The sequence below is a fragment of the Miniopterus schreibersii genome (assembly GCF_964146895.1).
Source record: "Miniopterus schreibersii genome assembly, chromosome: 1".
In the NCBI taxonomy this organism is placed as follows: Eukaryota; Metazoa; Chordata; class Mammalia; order Chiroptera; family Miniopteridae; genus Miniopterus; species Miniopterus schreibersii.
In genome coordinates, this window is record NC_138101.1 from 192349802 (window position 1) to 192368572 (window position 18771).

The 18771-nt window shown below is 47.0% G+C and overlaps 1 protein-coding gene across 8 annotated transcripts in view; it reads left to right on the top strand.

Annotated features, from left to right (window-relative positions):
• TDP1 (tyrosyl-DNA phosphodiesterase 1) overlaps positions 1-18326 on the top strand; it is a 60020-nt gene extending 41694 nt beyond the window's left edge. For 5 of the 8 annotated variants that reach the window (XM_081140204.1, XM_081140205.1, XM_081140208.1 and 2 more), the window contains 3 exons: positions 4135-4173; positions 6205-6313; positions 15043-18326. In XM_081140204.1, the coding sequence (XP_080996330.1) occupies positions 4135-4173; positions 6205-6313; positions 15043-15116 (222 nt within the window). In that variant the 3' untranslated portion in view covers positions 15117-18326. The remainder of the gene's footprint in view (positions 1-4134; positions 4174-6204; positions 6314-15042) is intronic. The other 3 variants (XM_081140209.1, XM_081140210.1, XM_081140211.1) reach the window with 1 other exon arrangement.
• Positions 18327-18771: the final 445 nt, after the last annotated feature.

Below are 18771 nucleotides of genomic sequence, written 5' to 3' on the forward strand. Positions count from 1 at the left end.
TTTTTAGTTACATGTTTGCCAGATAGACTTACTTAATACCCAGTTTTGTAGCCATTCTTCTGACTGGACATCATCGAGAATCTGGTTTCTTGTGTTGAACGTACTCAAAGGTTCTGAAGGCTTTGCTAGAGATGAATGATGAAGATTCATTCAAGAGGCTTAGCAAATGGAAACAGCCAGGCAGAAACCCAGAAGTGTTCTGAAGGGGGGAAAAAAGTTGAGTTTTTATAATAAAAAGTGCATTCTTAGCTCTAGGAGTGGCCCAAGATGGTTATCAGTCTGATGTTGGCGTCTGCAGGATGGATTCCAGGTGGTCTGGTCCACGTCTGCTGGCCGGGTAATGGCTGGGGGGTGGTCTGGCCATGTGAGTCCTTCATGGGGTAATCAGAGGGTTACCTGGAGGTCTGATGTATGTCCAGGCACTGGTGCAAGACTGGAAAGTTCAAAAGTTTACCTTCCCACAGTTTTAAAACAAGAATAGAATCATCTCCTTGTGCCTCAGCCTACCTGATTTTAGTAATTGAACAGCTTGACTGCAGTGACTTTATTTTATTTCTTCACTCTGTTCCTCACTTGAGATCAGCCCACCTTTGTGCTTCTTAGGCAGAACTCCATGTCCAAAACACCCACATTTCTCAGCCATCAACAGCCTGCGCTGCCCATTTGTCCTTCACCAGAAAGCCATCCTGACCACTGTGTTCTGGAAGGCTGACTCGAGGCCAGCATAGCACACAGTCAGGTTCTGTGTCCAGAGTGGCACAGTCTCAGGCACCCCATGGGCAGCCATCTGGAGGGAACCTGCAGCTCGCTCCTTCCCCACAGCCACAATGAGGACCTGTCACTCAGGAAACAGTGGCTGTGGGAAGTGCGACATTCAGTCTGGCCTAAAACTAGTGGGTGGAGAGCCCGCTTTTCACAATAAAGATGCCATCTGAGTCCTCTGGGATCAGTCTGGAAGCCTCTAAGTTCCTGATAACCAAATGTTGGTATGTTCACATTTTTCTGCTTCTTTTAAATGAATTAATCAGTGAACACATCATTTCAAGATCAATATAACTTGCCGTAGAGCATGAAGCTAGTATCTTTTCCATTGATTAGAAACGCTTTCAAGAGCTTTGGGGATTTATGTCAAAGGTTGCTACATAGTAGGTGCTTAATAATGTTTGTTAACTTAAAGACTATTCTTTTGAGGTCTAATACCAAGTTGTTCATACATGCAGACCCAGGGAAAAGCCCCAAGACTAAAAGTGTACCTCTGTAAGCAGAGGGCAGGGAAAGACTGAAGAATGGATGGGCCACTCCAGTCCGGTTATTAAGAGAGACTATTAAGGGAAACTTACATAGGACGCATGTCTCGGGCAGCTGCAAGACGAAATGGATCCCTGCGCCACTTGGCAAGCACCGAAGAATTACATGGAGTAAAGGGGGACAGTCACAGGTACCAGCACGTGTGTGCCGCCAGCTACAAGAGATGCTTTACATGCTTGACCAGGTCACAGCCTGTTCCAGGAACCAGCACACAGCAGGAGGCATGGGAGGGGGCTGATTTATGTCAGGGTGAACATCAGTTATGACCAGACAGTCTCCAAGGGGGTTTGCAGAAAGCACCCTTCGTCTGGCCCAGGTCCAGCCTGTGGGACAGACAGGGATCGTGTCATGGAACAGTTTCTCCTCCACACCAAGTATATAATGTTTTTGGGTTGTCCCTTTAGTGTAGGTGTATTTAACTTTTAGAGTATGCTACCTCATTTCGCTCCTGGAAATCTTAATATAGGAAAGATCAGTGATTCCAAGGCTCAGTAGCTGTCCTCCAAACCCTGAGGCATCTGTGAGTGTATCGGACATACAGGTGTTTCTCCCTTGCACTCCATGCGTTTTGGTGTTTATTGCTCACACACCTTGTCTGGTGCTGTCTGTGCCCTGGACTCGAGCCTGCCTAGCATTTCGTGGCTAGAATTCCTCCTACCTCTGGGAACGCACATAATCAGAACCGTTTCCCCCAAAGGCAGTCTGCGAATCCCTCTCGGGACCGCGAGCCACCTCTGCCCTTTCGAAGCCCCAGGCTCACTTGCCCCCAAGATGGCAGGTTCTCTCTTTTCTGTGAGCAGAATTAAAAAGGCTTCGACCAAATCTCTACTTTCTCTTTCCTCTGTTCTGGTTCAACTGTTTTATTGGCTTTTGTTGCAAAAACGGCAATATCGTCCTAACTGTGGCTCTGGCTGAAAGAAGCCCCCCTTTACTTCCCGTTGCCACCTCTGAGGACCTGCCTTGGGCTCAGCCCATCTGTTAGGGGCTCTCAGGGTTTCCAGGAGGCCATGGCTGGGCGACACCGTTGCAAGTGATTTCTTTGTAACCACTCAGCAGATAAAGCCGGGTCTTCTGTTACTTCCTCTCATACTCCTCCCCTTACCCATCAAACCCAGTTGCCACTGCCATCTGTCCTGTCAAGGCATTTTCTTCTGCTGCTGTGGGTCATTGTCTTCTGATCCCACCTCTCCCTTCCTTCCCATCTGAGCTACAGCCTAATTCTACCCGTAAACCTTCAGTGGCTCCCCTTGGCCCTCAAGACGGTGTCCAGAGTCCTGCGTGTGGCATCCAGGTCCACTGTGAACGGCACCAGCGTGCTTCCCACCCCTTCCTGACACCTGGGGCTCCCTCACCCTCAAGTGCTCGTTAGTGTACAGGTGAGGTGGGCTGTGGCAGCACTTGCCACGTTGCCATGTGCGATCGTGGGCCACTGCTCTGCCTCAGAGGCTCTGCTGTAACTTGGAAAGAGACAGAGTGTAGACAAACACATGGAGAGGTGCCAAGGACCAAGAAAAAGAACCCTCCCACAGTGACACAGGTCGACGATTTAGGGGCATCCGATCTAGAGGAGCCAGAAAGAGAGAGAGTGGAGCTGGGTTCATGCTTACAGGCCCTTAGACTTTGGGTCTGTTGTTTTCCTTCTGTAGGCCTCCTTTTTCCCAGCTGTGAAATGGGGACAGAGCAGCATCATTTGGAAATTAAGATTTGTGATCTGTGGAGCTTTAACGGTGGTGCCTGGTACCTTTCCAGCACTGAGCGCAGGTTGCAGTTACATTAGCAGTCTCAGCAACAGCAGTTCAACACACGGTTCAGCAAGGTGCAAGGCAGAGACCAAGCCTCAATGAGAATCCTGACGTCACAGCCATGATGATGTCATGTGGGTTTATTCTCCTGGAAATGTCTCCTAAGCCCCCAGCTGGAAACACTTCCCACTGATGATCGTATACTGACCTGTAGGAAGGACAAGACAGCCACCTTCCTGTAATCTACTTCCTTGTTACTTAGTCCATCTTTGGGTAAGTGCACTCCTTCTAGAAGGTTCAGCTGCCACTACTGCTTTACCCAGGAAAGTGCACAAGGTTCTGTTGCTGGAGGATGCTCCTCGGATGGAACTAAAAAATAAGTCACGTCTCTGACTGAAATCTGGGCACATTTCTTGTTCTCTCTGACAGCTAAGCAAACTGCTGGACCTCATCCATCACAGCAATCAGCAGCGCCTTTACTCCCAAAGCCACAAAGGGAGAAGCTAGTAATTTCTATGTGATACGTGTCCACCTTTCACCCGGTGTTTTATAAATGTATTGTCTTAACCATCTTTTAAGTATCCAAGCCTGGGAAGGGTGCCTTTCTGTGTTTCATAAAATGCCGAGCGATACCACTGTGATGTGTAAATAATGATCATTAGAAGACAGCTTCGAATTGTTTGACATCCAGATTGAAGGGAAAATTGGTACTGTTTTTATATAGTTGTGATACCCTAGAATTTGGATCAGAAATGGCATTTTTAAAAGGGCATATTGCTTTCCTGTCAGACGTGAATGGCTCAGACCTTCTCGTATGTGAAGTCAGATACCGTGAAATGGAGCCAGATCCAGGTCCAGGCCTGAAGACCCTTAATCCTTCGCGAGGATGCATTTGAAAATCACAGAGCTAAGCCAGGAGCGAAAGAAGAGGGAGTCATTTTTACCCGGCGCTCCATAAACTATTTAATAGTCATTAAATTGGCATCACTTCCAGCTTCTGGCTTCCTTCTTTTTAAAAATGTCAAGAACGAAGGTTTCCAGAATTTAGCACATTCTGACTTCCTGCCTTAATGTTGCCTCTTAGATTTGCAAGGAATTCTTCCTTTGTTGTGGCTCCTGGTGGGTGAGTATGAAACTTTTTGTTTATTTAGTGGAAGGAACTTAGGACCAAGAATTAGAAAGGCAGGGTTTGATTCCCTCCTTGCCACATAATAACTCTGCGGCCTTGGGCAACTATTTAACCCTCAAATTTGTTTCCTCCTTTGCAAAATACGAGTCATGACATCACAGAGAACACCCTGAATATACTTATGTTATACTAATTTATATCCACATGCCAGTTATCTTTGTAAATAACTTATCATCGCCATAGCCACTTAATAGATGAGGACACCAAGGTCCAGAAAGGTTAAGTAACTGACCTAGAGTCACACAGCAAATAAATAACGTACATAAGGAAGAGATTGTTAAGATTCTCCTCGGATCCACATGTGGAAGGTAGGTGTGGGCAGAGACACTGGTACTGGCTGTGGCGGTGGCCCAGCAGCCCTGTGCTGCGTGGGAGGACGTGTGGGGCAGAGGAGATCTGCAGGGCCCTTCCAGGTGCCCCGGCTCCTGGCCCCTTCTTCCTCTACCCTCATAGGTCCCTTAGTTTTATTAACTTTTCCTGCTTCCACTGACCCCACTCTCATCCATACTCACCTCGTTTGTGTGCCGTTTACATTGTTTCCTCATCACTCTCTGCTAGTCCATCTCGAGTTTTCCGGCCGCAGCAAGGCTAGTCCTTCTCCAGCCTGACAGTCTGCCTTTCAAGTGGGACTTCTCTGTGCAAAAACCTTCTGCAGCTCCTCCCTGTTCATCAGAGTCAAGGCTGCACCCTATAACTGGGGTCTTATCACGCTCTGGGTGGTAAGTGGTGGACAGTCAACTCAGCACGAGCAAAAAGGCAAACAGAGGGCAGGCCCCTTGTGCAGGCAGCGCTGAAAGCGGGCTCAGGCCATATTTTGGGCATGCGGTTTGACGGGAGTGCGGGCGTCCAGCAGCTCAAGGCTCACACCTTACTAATGAGCTTCCCAGGAGGAAGATGGTCTCTTCCCGCCACCTCTGACTTGGGCCACATGCCCATCCCGAGTCACTTTGGCCAGGGGGTGGGCCCAGTTACAGCCACAGAGGTTCGCGCTGCTTCCCAGTCAAAACCCTTTCCTGTCTGGCTGTTTTCTCTGCAGCGTCCCCAGCCCTCCTCTTCTGTATTGGTTCACTTGCAACCCCCAGTGTGTGTCTCCTGTCCTGTACCCACGACCAGCCTCCCTACTAGGTTATGTGATCACCAAGGCGAAGAGCTGTAGTCCTAGCTCTTTGGGCTCCTAAGACATTAGTGCTGTTTGATATGTGAGTATTTAAGATAGAAAAGGTGGATTATTTGGATGAGTGAACAGAAGGAATGAGAGACATACAGACAGACCTGCAAACAAAGTGTCAGGCTAATCCTGGAAGGGACCTGGGAGATGATCGACGTGTGGAGTCGGGAGGACACAGGCAGGGTATGAAGCATCCGCACTCCTGTGCAGGCCCCGCACTAGAGGGAAGTGGCGGGTACGTCCATCGGCCTCCACGCAGAACCAGAACCTGAACTCGCACCCTGATTAAGATCCAGAGTTAACACCCTATTCTCAAGTTCTTGGAATAAACCTTCCATTTCAGTGGTTCTCGAAGAGTTCATTTTTCTGTTCTATCGCATTATATTGGAATGGTTTCCATGTACATAAAAGCAGCTTTTGTCGTCGTCTTACACCAGTGCGAGCAGCCTGTTACTATAGCAATGCTGAAAGCATCCTGAGATATTTTTATACAGTGTCTTCTAAACACACACTGCAAACTACAGAGCGGGTAGCTGAAATGGGCTGTAGTGTCCAAAGTTGTTTTTCTCTTGCATCTTTATATCCTTTATTAAACTTTTGCAAACTTTAACTTAATTTCTGAAATTTGACCCTCTCTTATTTTTAGGAAAAAATAATTTGAGGCGGGGGTGTAAATATGTTTGGCCTATCAAACATTGAAAATAGCTCTGAGATAACTTGAATTTTGTTGTGAGCGTCAGAAAGATCTGTCGTTTTCACAGAATGGGGAGCCATCATAGATCCCTCTGTGTCTGCAGGGCCTGGACAGCTTCAGAGTGAAGCAGAAATTCTTCTCGGGCAGCCAGGAGCCAACAGCATCCTTCCCTGTGCCATATGACCTGCCTCCAGAACTGTATGGAAGTAAAGGTGAGACCAGATGAAGGGAAACCTGGGCGTGGGGACCAAAGTGGAAACAGACAGTACTCAGGAGAAGCCCTGGGTCTCCCAGTGGGAGGCTGGCTTGTGGGACATTCTGGAAGCATGAGTTTGTAGAGGCTCCTTCGCACCCCGTCTGGGGCCACTGGAGCCGTAGTTCTCAAACCGGTTGGTCTTGGGACCCCTCTGCACCCTTACCGTTATTGAGGATCACAAAGAGCTTTTATTTATGTGGAGTTTTATACCTGTTGATATTTACTGTATCAGAAATAAGACCAAGAAATTTGAAAATATATTTGTTTGTTTTAAAATAACCCATTATAATATCTATATTTTTATGACTATTTCCAAAAGAAGTTGGTGAGGAAGGTGGCATTGTTTACACTTTTTGCAAACCGGGTCAATGGGAGACGGCTGGATTCCCACAGCTGCTCTCTGGTGATAACACACATGTCAGAGCCTCTGGACACTCATGAGGAACTGAAAATGACAAATAATGGCTTAATATGATGAAAGTAATTTTGACTATAGCCCCCCAACGTCCTCAGGCCACACTTTGGAAACTGCTGCACTAGACTGACTTTCTCAAGGACAGTGACCTTGTGTTTCTCACAATAAAAAGTCAATGGAAGGTAGTTCAGAGTCACGGTGTATATGGAGGAAGGCTGGCTGACTGGCAGGAAGTAGATGGCACCACCTCCAACCCAGCCCCGCAGGCTGCAGTTATGCTTTTCTCAGTCACTGAATGTCCATCTTTGAGGTGAGTTTACACAGGAGGAGATGTATGACCAGGTGTGGGGGTGGCACAAATTTGCCTCTACCCTCAAGGTTCTTGAGGCTGGTCTAACAATCAAATAGACATGAGACAGATTAATGAGAGAAAATCACCAAATTTAATACATACATGTGTATGGGAACCCCATGTACATGAGAGAGTCAGAGACCCCACATGCACGAGAGGCTCAGAGACAGAAAGGGAACGTGGGTGTATGAGACACTGAGTGAGGGATGAGGCAATGCACTTGGGGGGCTTCAAAGGGTCATTGCAGGACAAGAAGAGTGAATATTTGAGAAATGAGTTTGCCCTGCCTTAGATGGCCAAAAGAGGTGATCTAAGGCCCCCAATTCAAATTCTAGGTAGTTAAGGGAGGGGCAGAAATTTCTCTTGAAATTTCTGAGGTTAAAGTTGCCTTTAGCTCAAAACAGTCTGCATACCACAGAGACACATCTTGGGGCCACTCATTCTGAACCCCCACCCAGGCCCTGCTTTCTCATTTAAAATGGCAAACGCACATATCACACAACCAGCATGTTTTCCTCTGGAAGGGAGAGGCCAACACGGGGCCAAATTATAACCTATAGTTTGTGAGCAAGTGCCGAGTCTGAACAAGAAAATTTTGGTTTTTGATCGGAAAGTTTTAATGACATCACCCCATTAATATTCCAAAATTTCTGATTCCCTAGCAGTCAGCCTCACCCAGTGGGTCCCTTTCTCCCCAAGACAGTGAAGAATAGCCTCTGTCTACTTCCCCACCCTTTTTGGCTTTAGTGGTGATGGACCCATTTCTCAGATTGTGTTGACACAGCTAACGTTCAATCCTGTCTCGTGCTGTCTGGTGTGCCAGAATCATCTGGTTGACACTGAGTTCAGAAGGCATTTTTTCCCCTCCTTTCCAAGCTGAGTACATTTTTTTGAATCCTTTAAACTTGTATGTTTATACATCTTCATTTTTTCTTAGCAGGGTTATATAGGTTTTATCAGAATTTCAAGGAATCTGCGATCACTGCCCCCCTCCCACCCCCTTTCCATACACACAACAGACAACATTGCTTTAGAATCAGACTGTTTGTATGTGATGTTACAACTTATGAAGTGACCTCAGGCAGTTATTTGCGCTCTCTAGACCTTAGTGCCTCTATCTGCAAATCAAGAAAATAAGAAAGCCTACTTCATGGGGTTGTTGAAAAGGAACCGAGATGCGATCTGTAATGCACTTGGCACGGTGTTGTAGTTTGAGTTAGCCGTCCCTGCAGGTCAACCATGGCTTCTGTTATCTGAAATACCGGCTTGGCTCCTGGCATGTAGTAATAATAATGGGTTGGTGGTCATTCTCGCCCTTTCTCCTTGTGAGCTGATGATGAAGGCAGCCTGGGGCTGGTGCGGGACCTGCCCAGCATCCAGACTGAACTGATAACCCCTCCTTCCTCCTCTGGCTTTGTTGCACCTTGGTCTTTTCTCCCTTTCAACTTTCATCCTGGTTGGTTGGTTGGTTTGTTGGTTTGTTGGTTTGAACCGGAGTTCTCCTGAATAAACATATTAGAGGTGGGCTGACTGGAATTGCCTTGGGCTTAGGTCTGGCCTTGGGCCTTGTACTTCCCACGCCAGCCCTTGACTAGGCTTCTACTCCTCCCTTTAATCCAGATTTCCAAAGGACTGAAAGCAAGAATGGAGGAGGTAGAGGAACCTTAAAAGTATCCTGAAGTCCCTTTCAGTCCCAGTAGACAGAGTGTTCCCAAGAATTGAAAGTTTGCAGCTGGGCAATGTGTTAGAGGAACAATAAATCATTTTTCTGGCCAGCAAGGAGAATGCTTTCCATTGTTTAGCTGAGTTTTCTCTTTTTTATGCATTTCCTTTGAAAGATACATAGGAGAGCCTGGAGCATTTTATTTTTTATCACTACTGTTTTATCTTCCACACTGCTTTACTGGTGTGTAGAATACTGCCAGGGATTCAGATACCACCACTTCATGTATAGCCAACATTCAAGAGAGTCATCTGGTCTATGAAAAGGCATTTTACCAAGACTTGGAAAAGTGGGTGGCTAAGAACAGTTTAGAAGCACTTCGTTTGAAAAGTGATTTTTCAAGATCTTGCTAGAAGATTATACAAAAATCTTAGCAAAGACATACACAGCTGTGAACAAATTACAGTTCATTGTAAGGGGCCACCACACCATCCTGAGACCAAGAAATTGGTCAAAGGAAGTAAAGCGAAACTGCAGACTGGGTACAGGTATGCCTGCCTCACGCCTACCTGCTGCTCACTCGGCCGCCGCCTCTTGAAGACACAGTGCGGGTGCTTGGAAATGCCCGTGAGTGAGACGGACGCCGTCCTTGCCCTCCCCGAGTTCACAGGGACCCTCTGTTAACTTAGACTTAACCAAACTCATTTTGCTAATAGGAATTGTATTTTTCAAAGGGAACTTTTGTAAAGCAAAATCACCAATATTTTAAAATCTAACACAAAAGTTCCTGTATGTCCCACTTGCGGGGTGACCCCAAACCTGAAGAGGCTTTAGGGAGATGAGTGTAATCCCCCCAAAGCCCCTCCAAAGGCTCCTGTGCATTGTGCTCTTTTCTTACTTTCATTCTTTGAGAAAGACGAGTTAAGGTCAGGTAAGGCTTATCTTAGTTGGATTTATAGAGTAGGTTATATGTCAAGTTTAAGAAGTAGTTAAGCATACAGAGCTTCAGAGGTTTGAGTTATATTTTACTTATCGAGTGGTCTGTTGCTTTTTAGAAAAAAGCAACTATATACTATATACAATCTATATAGTATTCTTTCAAATTTTTTACATAATTCTAGATTTACAAAAAGTTACAAGAAAAGTACAAAGAATTCCCGCATAGTCTTCACCCAGGTTCCCCAAATGTCAAAATTCTAGCACATTTTCATCATTCCTTCCCTCTTCCCTTATTTTAACTTTTTTCTGATCCATCCGAGAGGAGGCTGCAAGCATGATGTCCCTTTTCCCCTAAATACTTCAATATATATTTCCTAAAAATAGACGTTCACTTACATAACCACAGTACTGGAAAGTGGAAATTTTCTCCGTCCCCCTTAGTTCTTCCAGCTGGTTGAATAATTAGAATGACATAAGACAGTTTAACGGGAGAAAATGGTGAATTTAATTACATATGTACATAAGGGGTAGGCTCCTTGAGACCCAAGGACAAATCAGGCAGTTGAGGCTTAGAGTCCATCCATCCTGAGCTAAGGACCAAGAGGGGTTGTGGTTTGGAATTGATTTAGAAGGGAAAAGGCAGTCCACATGGAGTTAAAGCAAATGTTTGGCCGCCTTTAACCAGGAGACTTTGATCAGTGGGTCTTGCTGAATTCCTCCCTGTCTGCCACACTAGTTCATATTAAACTAGAGAGATCTATGATATCTCCCTTCCTGGAGCAGGTCCTCCATCTAAATTCTTTTAGGCAGTTTGGGGGAAGGTCAAAGGTATTCCCTGAATGTTTTGTTTCTTAAAAATAACCAACTTAAAATGAATATCCCAAAAGGCATATTTTGGGGTGGCAAACTTGGCTCCCTTCAGTTCCCAAAGGGGTTTAACCCTTCCCCCTACTGTTTAATTTTAAATAAGTTCTTGCATTTAGATAGTATGGGAATCAATTTCAGCCTAGACCTATCAGGATTATTGCTAAATAGTAGAGTCCAGATTCATGAAGTATTTTTGTGAGGAAAACAGAAATTTGATTTAATTTTTTAATCCAAAGAAAATACAAAAGAGGTAGAATGCTTAAAATCATTGTTAATATGTTTCATTTTAATTCTTAAGGACCTGTTTTGGAAGATCTTTAGAAGTGAGGCTTTTATTTCTTTTTTTTTTTAATGAGACAGCCAAAAAAAGTTTTTTAGATACGCTTTTGGTCATCTCCTTTAAGATCTATTTCTGTTTCATTGCACAACCAGAAGGCTGAAACTAAGCTTCCAGCTTAGCTTTTAAAATGACTTTATAATCAGAAAGTTTAAGGAAATCTAAAATTATCAAAGTAAAAACGAGTAACTATCAGATGGCCTTGAAGTAAATAAGTACTTGGTGAGGCCAGAGTGAGAGGCTACAAGAATGCCTCTCTTACTTGAGATGCAAAATAGCTGTCTGAAGCACTGATTCAGGCAGAAACCCAGAGTGTTCTGATTAGGATTTTATGGGAAAGGGAAACAATTACATCAGTAGAAGGAAGGAATTTTTGTGGGTGTTAATAAGCTAAAGAAGGGATTTCTATAGGTGCAAATAAGCCAATATAGTGATGCTAATTCTGTTTTGTTGTTATTAAGCCTCACCCAAGGATGTTTTTTCCATTGACTTTTAGAGAGTGGGAGGGGGGGAGAAAGAGAGAGAGAAACATCCGTCTGTCACCTCCTGCACACACCCCAACCAGGGCCAGGGATCTAACCTGCAACCCAGGTACGTGCACTTCACTGGGAATCGAACCTGAGACCCTTTGGTTCACAGGCCAATGCTCCAACCACTGAGCCACGCCAGCCAGGCCGTGATGCTATTTTTTGAAGATTATCTTTAGTTTTCAGTCTTCTAGTCATGTCCGCTTTCCTGTTAGTTTTGCAAATGGTTGTTTGGAGTATGGTGCTGGCTTAGCCCAGACCAAAGGTTATTTTGCCCAGTTTTAACCTTCCAAAGTTTCGAGGAGTGGGATGCACAGGGCACATCCTCAGTATGGCAGCTCCAACTCTTCTGGAAGTGGCTGCATTGGTGTTATTTTTCTCACGGCAGGCACGTGATTGCAGTTCTGCAAGTTGGTGACCCAGGCAGTGTAAAATATCTGGGAAATTTCCTTCACATTTCAGTCTGGCAAGTCTTTTATGCAGTCCCTGAGTTCAGAGTAGGCTACAGTGAAATGACATCAGGAATCTTGTGGCAGCTGGTTCATCTCTTTGGGGTCACACATCACACAGCCTGCTCGTGCCCAATATAGGGAAAGAGTGAGAAGTGATTGCCCAGGTAAAGTAATGGCTTCTGGAGGTAGTATATCTGCAAAGAAGCAGCAGGAAATGTGCATATGGGTGTTTGGTGGGGAGGGGGTGCTGGGATAGAGACTCATAAATTCATCACTCCAGGAGCCGTTTCTTAGAGGGTTAGAGGAGACAGCTTAGTGCCCAGCTAAATAGAACAGGATCTTGTACTTTACGTGGGTTTGTCTGGTTGTTAAAAAACCTGCTAGGACTTACACAGCATATAGGATGACAGTCTCACCCACTGAGTTTAGGGGGGCGGTAATGATAATAATAATTACAATAGCAGCTGGCACTCTTTAAGTACTTATTATGTGCCAGGAACTGCTGCTGAGTACTTGGTATGAATTAATTCATTGAATGCTCACTACCCCACGATGCAGGTACTACATAAGGGACCCTAGCCCTAACCTCAAGCACTTGGGCTAGCTCAGCCAAGGCCTCCTGGGCAGCCTGGTTCCAGCTCCCATGCCCCCTTTACCCTCACACTGTCGCGCCTCCCCATGGAGAGCAGTTTGGGAGTTACAAAGAGATGGAAGGTGCACGCAGCCCCTGACCCAGGGAGGGATGGGATAAGGCTTCACACAGAGAGAGAGCCCCACAGCGCCCCCTTGTCCCCAGCCTCCTGCCTGCTCACCTCCACTGTGCCGCCTCCCACTGAGCTGTCCTCTACACCCCTGCCGTGCAGGTCTGATCAAGTCTTGCTCTAGTTTTAAATCCTCCATTGTATCCAGAAAAAAGACAGCTTCCCATCCCCGTTAGCCTTGGATCCCAAACTCGGATTATGTCAAGATCACCTTTTGAACTTGGTAAAATGCATGTCACTGGGCCCCAGCCCAGGGGGTGTTGGAACAAGCTTTCTAGGGGTGCAAGTGATTGATTCTCACGTCAGCCTGGTCAGGGAACTACTGTGCAGAGATGGTGACGTCCAGAATTCCAGCACCATGGCGTGCCTGCCGTCTGTCTGCCCACTGGGCTGGAAACTGAGAGGACCCCAGCTTTGTCCTGCAAACTACCTGCTGTCTACCCACACTCAACAGATATTTCAGATACGTGCATGACTGTATCATGAGGAAGGTCTCTCAGTGGGACAATTTAGGCAGGTTGCTTAAAACAGGCCTTCATCTAGGCTGTTGATGTTGGTCTCCAGTGGTGATGGTAAAAGACAATGGAGTCACCACCCTCTTTGCACCTTTCCTGTTGGCCTTTCCTGCGGCCTTCCCTCCAGGTGGTGGAGGCCTTTCCGTCACCACGGGAAACGCTTGGCCTGCAGGAGCAGACGTCTGCTCACTTACGGAGCAGAGCATCGGGATTTCACCATTAGGGTGGCGTCCAGGTCCTGCATGGTCACTGTTGGCAGATTTCAGGGGAGAGGAGGCAACACAGTGGTGCCCTTGAAGTTCCTGGCTGGCTGGCGGGTGTTTGCATCACAAATCCTGCATTGGTGAAGAATCTCTAATAGCTGCTCAAACAGCGAGAATCGGGGTGCCCTCTGCCTTGAGGTGAAGCAGACCCGATGTTAGCCCACAGCCTTTTGCAGGGAGAGATGGGTAAATACAGAGAAGTCCAGCCCCAGAAGATGGTTCCCCGGTGGAAGAGAGCGGAGGCTTTTCTAAGGCCAGTGAGTGGTCACGGGGAGTCCAGTCTCCACCCCCACCAGTCCCTCGCCTTTTATGAAACCAGCGTGTGACGCAGGCCCAGGTTCATGGTGCTCTCGCAGGCTTGTTCATTAACAAGTGTGTGGTTTCGTGCTTTCACAGCATCTCAAGGCCAAAGGCAAGAGAACAGGACTCTGGTAACTTGTTGCCATCTCTGCATTCTCTCCCTGCTGTTTTGGTGCATTGTTTTTTGTTGTTTTTTATTTTAGAGAGAGGAAGGGAGAGAGATTTGTTGTTCCACTTATTTATGCATTCACTGGTTGATTCCTGACCAGGGATCGAACCCCCAACCTTGCCATATCAGGACAACGCTCTAACCAGCCGAGCTACCCAGCCAGGGCTTCCCTGCTGTTTTATGGCTCGCTCTGCGATCACTCAACACGGAGCTGCGAGGAGAGAGCTGCTTGCCTGTTTGTCTGCCAGGCGGTCCCGAGCTGCCATGTGCCTCTCCGGGAAGAGGAGAGGGCGGCTGGCAGGGCTGAGCAGGCTTCAGTGGGCTGGTCCCTCTCCGTGGCCCCGCTCAGCGGCCTGTTCACTCTCAGTGCTCAGTTTTCTCTCATACTCACCTGGGCGGTCATATGGGGATTTATTTTTAGTCCTTACAGTGTATTTACTCCCTACCCGTATCCTTAGGTTCTTTTGCGATTGTTTGACGCTAGCAGTAGTGATACATGCTAACAGTGATTTGTTCAGATTCTTCTGAAACCTCAGTTAACAGGGAGAAAGAAAAGTTTGTATTTGTTGAGCATCTACAACATGCCAGGACCTCTCACAGGTGCTCTGTCTTTCATGCTTCACAATAGTCTCGGGAGGTTGCCGATGTTATCAGTTCCCATTTCCCAGGTGAGGAACCTGAGGCCAAATCCCAGACGCCTCCCTGGCGTGCACAGAGAGCAAAGGTGGGGTTCTAGCAGGTGTCAGGTTCTTCATGAGGTTCTCTCTTGCTGGACACTATCTTGCACATCACATGGATTTGTCTCAATCCTCATGACAGCTTCACAACGTAGGTACTGATAAGGAAACTGAGGCTTCAAGGTGAAGGGACTTGTCAGGGTAAGTGGCAGCCAGAATGTACCCCGGGTTCCTGCTTGCCTGCTTCTGTGTCCACTCACCCCATCTGAACCCGAACCTTTACTAAAAACCATTATCTGAAATGGGCTGTTGTCTGGGGTTGGTTCAAAGAGGTTGTTTACAATTTGTACACTGCAGCCCATGAGTGGTTTTATCCTGTCTGGTGAGTGGATTCTTTGTGCCCTGTTTGAATAAGTATTACCCAAATATAATGTGTGTTTTTCCCCAGATCGGCCGTGGATTTGGAACATTCCTTATATCAAAGCCCCAGACACACATGGGAACATGTGGGTCCCATCCTGAGGGACGAAGCTCTGTGAACCTTCAGTTTGAGACATGGAGCCCCAAACACTGCATCTTCTCATTGGTACTGGGTGTTCACATCCCTTAAAGTTTCTCTGCACCCCTGGAACTCGGCAAAGGTCACTCTGTGAACATGGGTATTGGTCACAGTTGTAGTGGTCATCATTAGCATTTCTCACTAAAAGTTCTATTTTCTTAATTCCCTTTTCTGTGTTGTGCTTTGGAATGAGAGCTATTAAACCTCACAACGTGAAAAGAATATATAGCTATAGAGTTCTCGTATGACTAGAACCTCGTGATGGCGTCAGCTCTTCTGCATCGAGGGTTGATGACCATGTGTGTTGGACGCTGTCAGGAAAGGTGCTGTTCATTCTGCCAACACTTGTCAAGGGGCATGTGACTGTTCACTTCCTCACCCGGCCCTCTCTCCGCTTCCTGAGTGTCTGGACCTGAGTCCGCAGGTTCCAGGCACCTGTCGCTGAGGCTGGTGTGGCTGTCCTTCAGGCCAGTGACCCATATGGCCCTGCAGCCCCACAGCCCCTGGAGGCTTTGGGTCCTCCCAGCACCGTGCTGGCTGCCTCACTGCCTACAACGGGTCGCGCTAGACCAGGCCGCCTGCCATTTCCTCACCTCTTCCCCAGGTGCATGGGTGTCTCTTCCATCCCCACAGATTTCCATACACAGAATCATACAAAAGCACACAAGTATTTTTCTTGGAAGAAATCCCAAGAGGTGACCTGATTTGGTGCTATCAGTTCACAAGTGAGGAAACTAAGGCCCAGAAAGGTTCAGGATGTCCTCCCAGTCACACAGCTCACTGGGGTCAGAGCTCTGAGCGTCTTTCCATTTTGTGTACATGTGTCCTTCACACTCAGAGTCAGGGTCCCGGGGTGGTGTAGATATTCTTTGTTTTCTTTAGCATGAGGCTGATTTCCAGTTTGTCACCAGCCTCTACAACTTGCAGTTCAGAATAGAGTCAAATGTTAATTTGGGAAGATTTTTTTAAAATAGTTTTTTAAACTGTTTTCAGAGGCATAGAATGTTCACCTTATACAATGTGAAGGGCAGGTGGGTGTGCTGGCTGATGCTCTAACCACTGGGAACACCAGCCAGGGCTGGACCGGTCTTTTTAATACACATGAATAAAGAGCTCAGAGGGAAAGAAGTTGCATCCATTGGGGATTTTCCATGGGTTATGATCGTGGTGTGTCATCGCACCATGGGGCAGATGATGCCTCATTTTATAGCAGGGAAAAAATAAGGTTCAAGGTCACAACTAGTATGTGTCCCTTTTGACCCCAAGGACACAGGAGACTCCACTGTGTCTGCTCTGGGTGGCTCTTTGCTCATAGATTCTGTAGAAATTAACATGGCAACTGAATGCTGATTGTGTGTGTGTGTGGAGGGCGGGGGTGTTTCAGACAATTGATTACTAAAATTTAAAAGCCTCTGTAAATATTTGTTATTCAGTAATATTTTATCAATATTTTTATCAAAGTTTACATTAGCCAGGATTTTAGTTTCAGAGACCAGATCTACTTTAACATAAGTCCAGCAAATGCTGAAGCCCGAGGACCATAATGTAACTGAATCTATCTTCAAGTCTCAGCTCTACCTTCCAGAATATGGGCGTCATTCTCAAGCAAGCTCCCTCCACATGGAGGCTGAAATTCCCCACCTCCAGCCCAGCCTCAGGGTCCTGCTTTTCTTCCAGCTGTACTGCAGCTCCAGTAAAAGTCCCCTGACGCAGCTGATGGCTGGGTTGAGTCACATGTTCATCCCTGGTGCGAGCTCGCCAGATCATGGGTGAGGCAGGCAGGTGTCTTCTCCAAAGACAAGTGGACGGTGCCTGGTTCATTCCAGAGCAAGAGCTCTCTCTAGGTGCACTATTAATACTGTGCCAGGGGAACCTCCTTATGCCTCACCCTGCAAAAATGTGTGCAAGTGAGCAGATTCTGCTCAAACGCGAAAGGAGACCAGATGGGAACTTCAAAATCCAACTTGTGAACCCGTAGCTGAACGTTCTGGAACAGGTTTTTCAAAGTGCAGTCCCAACCCTTTAGAGAATCATGGTATCATCTTGGGGGGTCATGACTTGCACTTTTACATGAAATATAGAAAATGTCTGTGTGTGACACAAAGGAAGGTTATTTTTGTTTCAATTTATGTATCCCTGAGTGCATTCAGGGTTACAGTATAAAATGCATTCTTTCCCAGGTTTGCTAGTTCAAGCACCCTGAGTGAAGACAGGGTCACCTGGGTAATGACTAGAGATCTGACCAAAGCCTGCAAGGTGCCTCCACGGCAGTCAGGACTGAAATTATCTAGTCCCAGCCCTGCTCCCTCCACACCATGAGACCTCAGGCAAGTCACCCGATGCCTCTGAGCCTTCATTGCTTTATCTGTTGAGTGAGGCTAGTACCTATCCTTCCTGCCTCACAGGACTGTTGCAGCAGTGCTCTTAAACACCGGTGAAAACTGCATAAGTATATGTTGTAATGACTCTCATTCTCAGTAAGTAACAGTGCTTGGAGCTGACAGTCTCTCTGGGGCACTCAGAGAATGTTAATTCAGGGATAGAAAACTAGTATTTTCCCATAACTGTTGCCTCCAAACTACCAAACACAGGTTGTTTCTGGAAGGCTGGGGTAGACTTAAGAGTTCTGGCTGCAGCAGGGGGCAGTAGGCCTCTGGGTTCCACAGGAAGGGGGCCCTTTTCACAAGGAAGCCTTCATCCCTGGGCCCGTCTCTGAAAGTCCTGATGACTGCACACCGACCTGATACTTCCTGCCCTGGAACTACGGATCCACGGTGCCTCCCGCCTCCCGGAGAGGGTCCATGTGGCGGTTGGTTGAGACTGAGGGGTCCGTGTTAGCGCTGACACTACACCCCTGGGAGGAAGCCCATTTTACCAGTGAAGAAAGCTCAGAGACATGAATGTGCCTAAGGTCAAGTTCTTAAGATCACGAGAGCAAGCTCCTGCGTCCAGGACTCGGATAGCATAACGGGCTCAGGAAATGGGCATCTTTTCCCTGGCCGGTGTGGCTCGGTTGGTTGAACATCCCGTGCACCAGAAAGTCAGCAGTTTGATTCCGGTCGGGGCACATTCCCGGGTTTTGGGCTTGATCCCCAGCAGGGGGCATGCGATTGATGTTTCTCACATGGATGTTACTCTCCCTCCCTCTCTAAAAATCAATAAAAAACATTTTTAAAAAAAGAAATGGACATCTTTAATAAGGCTCAAATTGGCAGAATCTGCCTTTAGGTGGAGAAATGGACCCTGTGGTCTCCATGAGCCACTGAACAGCACAGCCGTACACACTTCTGAAGAGCCGGCCTGAGCCCTGGCTGCACACTGCCATTCTCTCCCCCCACACACCCTTGGCAGCGGGTGGCCTCTCCCCGTGGTCTCTAGCTCCTGTTGCAGTGGCACCCTGACTCCGGCTCAGAGCAGAACTGGGTGCAGGGGTAGGGAGAGGGCCTTGGCTGCACGAGGGAATGTTTAGGGGTGGACGGAAATGTTCCTGTCATGACTGTGGCCTTGGTTACAGTTTACAAAACCCCTTGAGTTACACACCAAGTTGGTAACTTGTTCTTACCAGTATCATTTATTGATTCTGTTGGGACGGAGACAAACTTGGATTCCTATTAACCT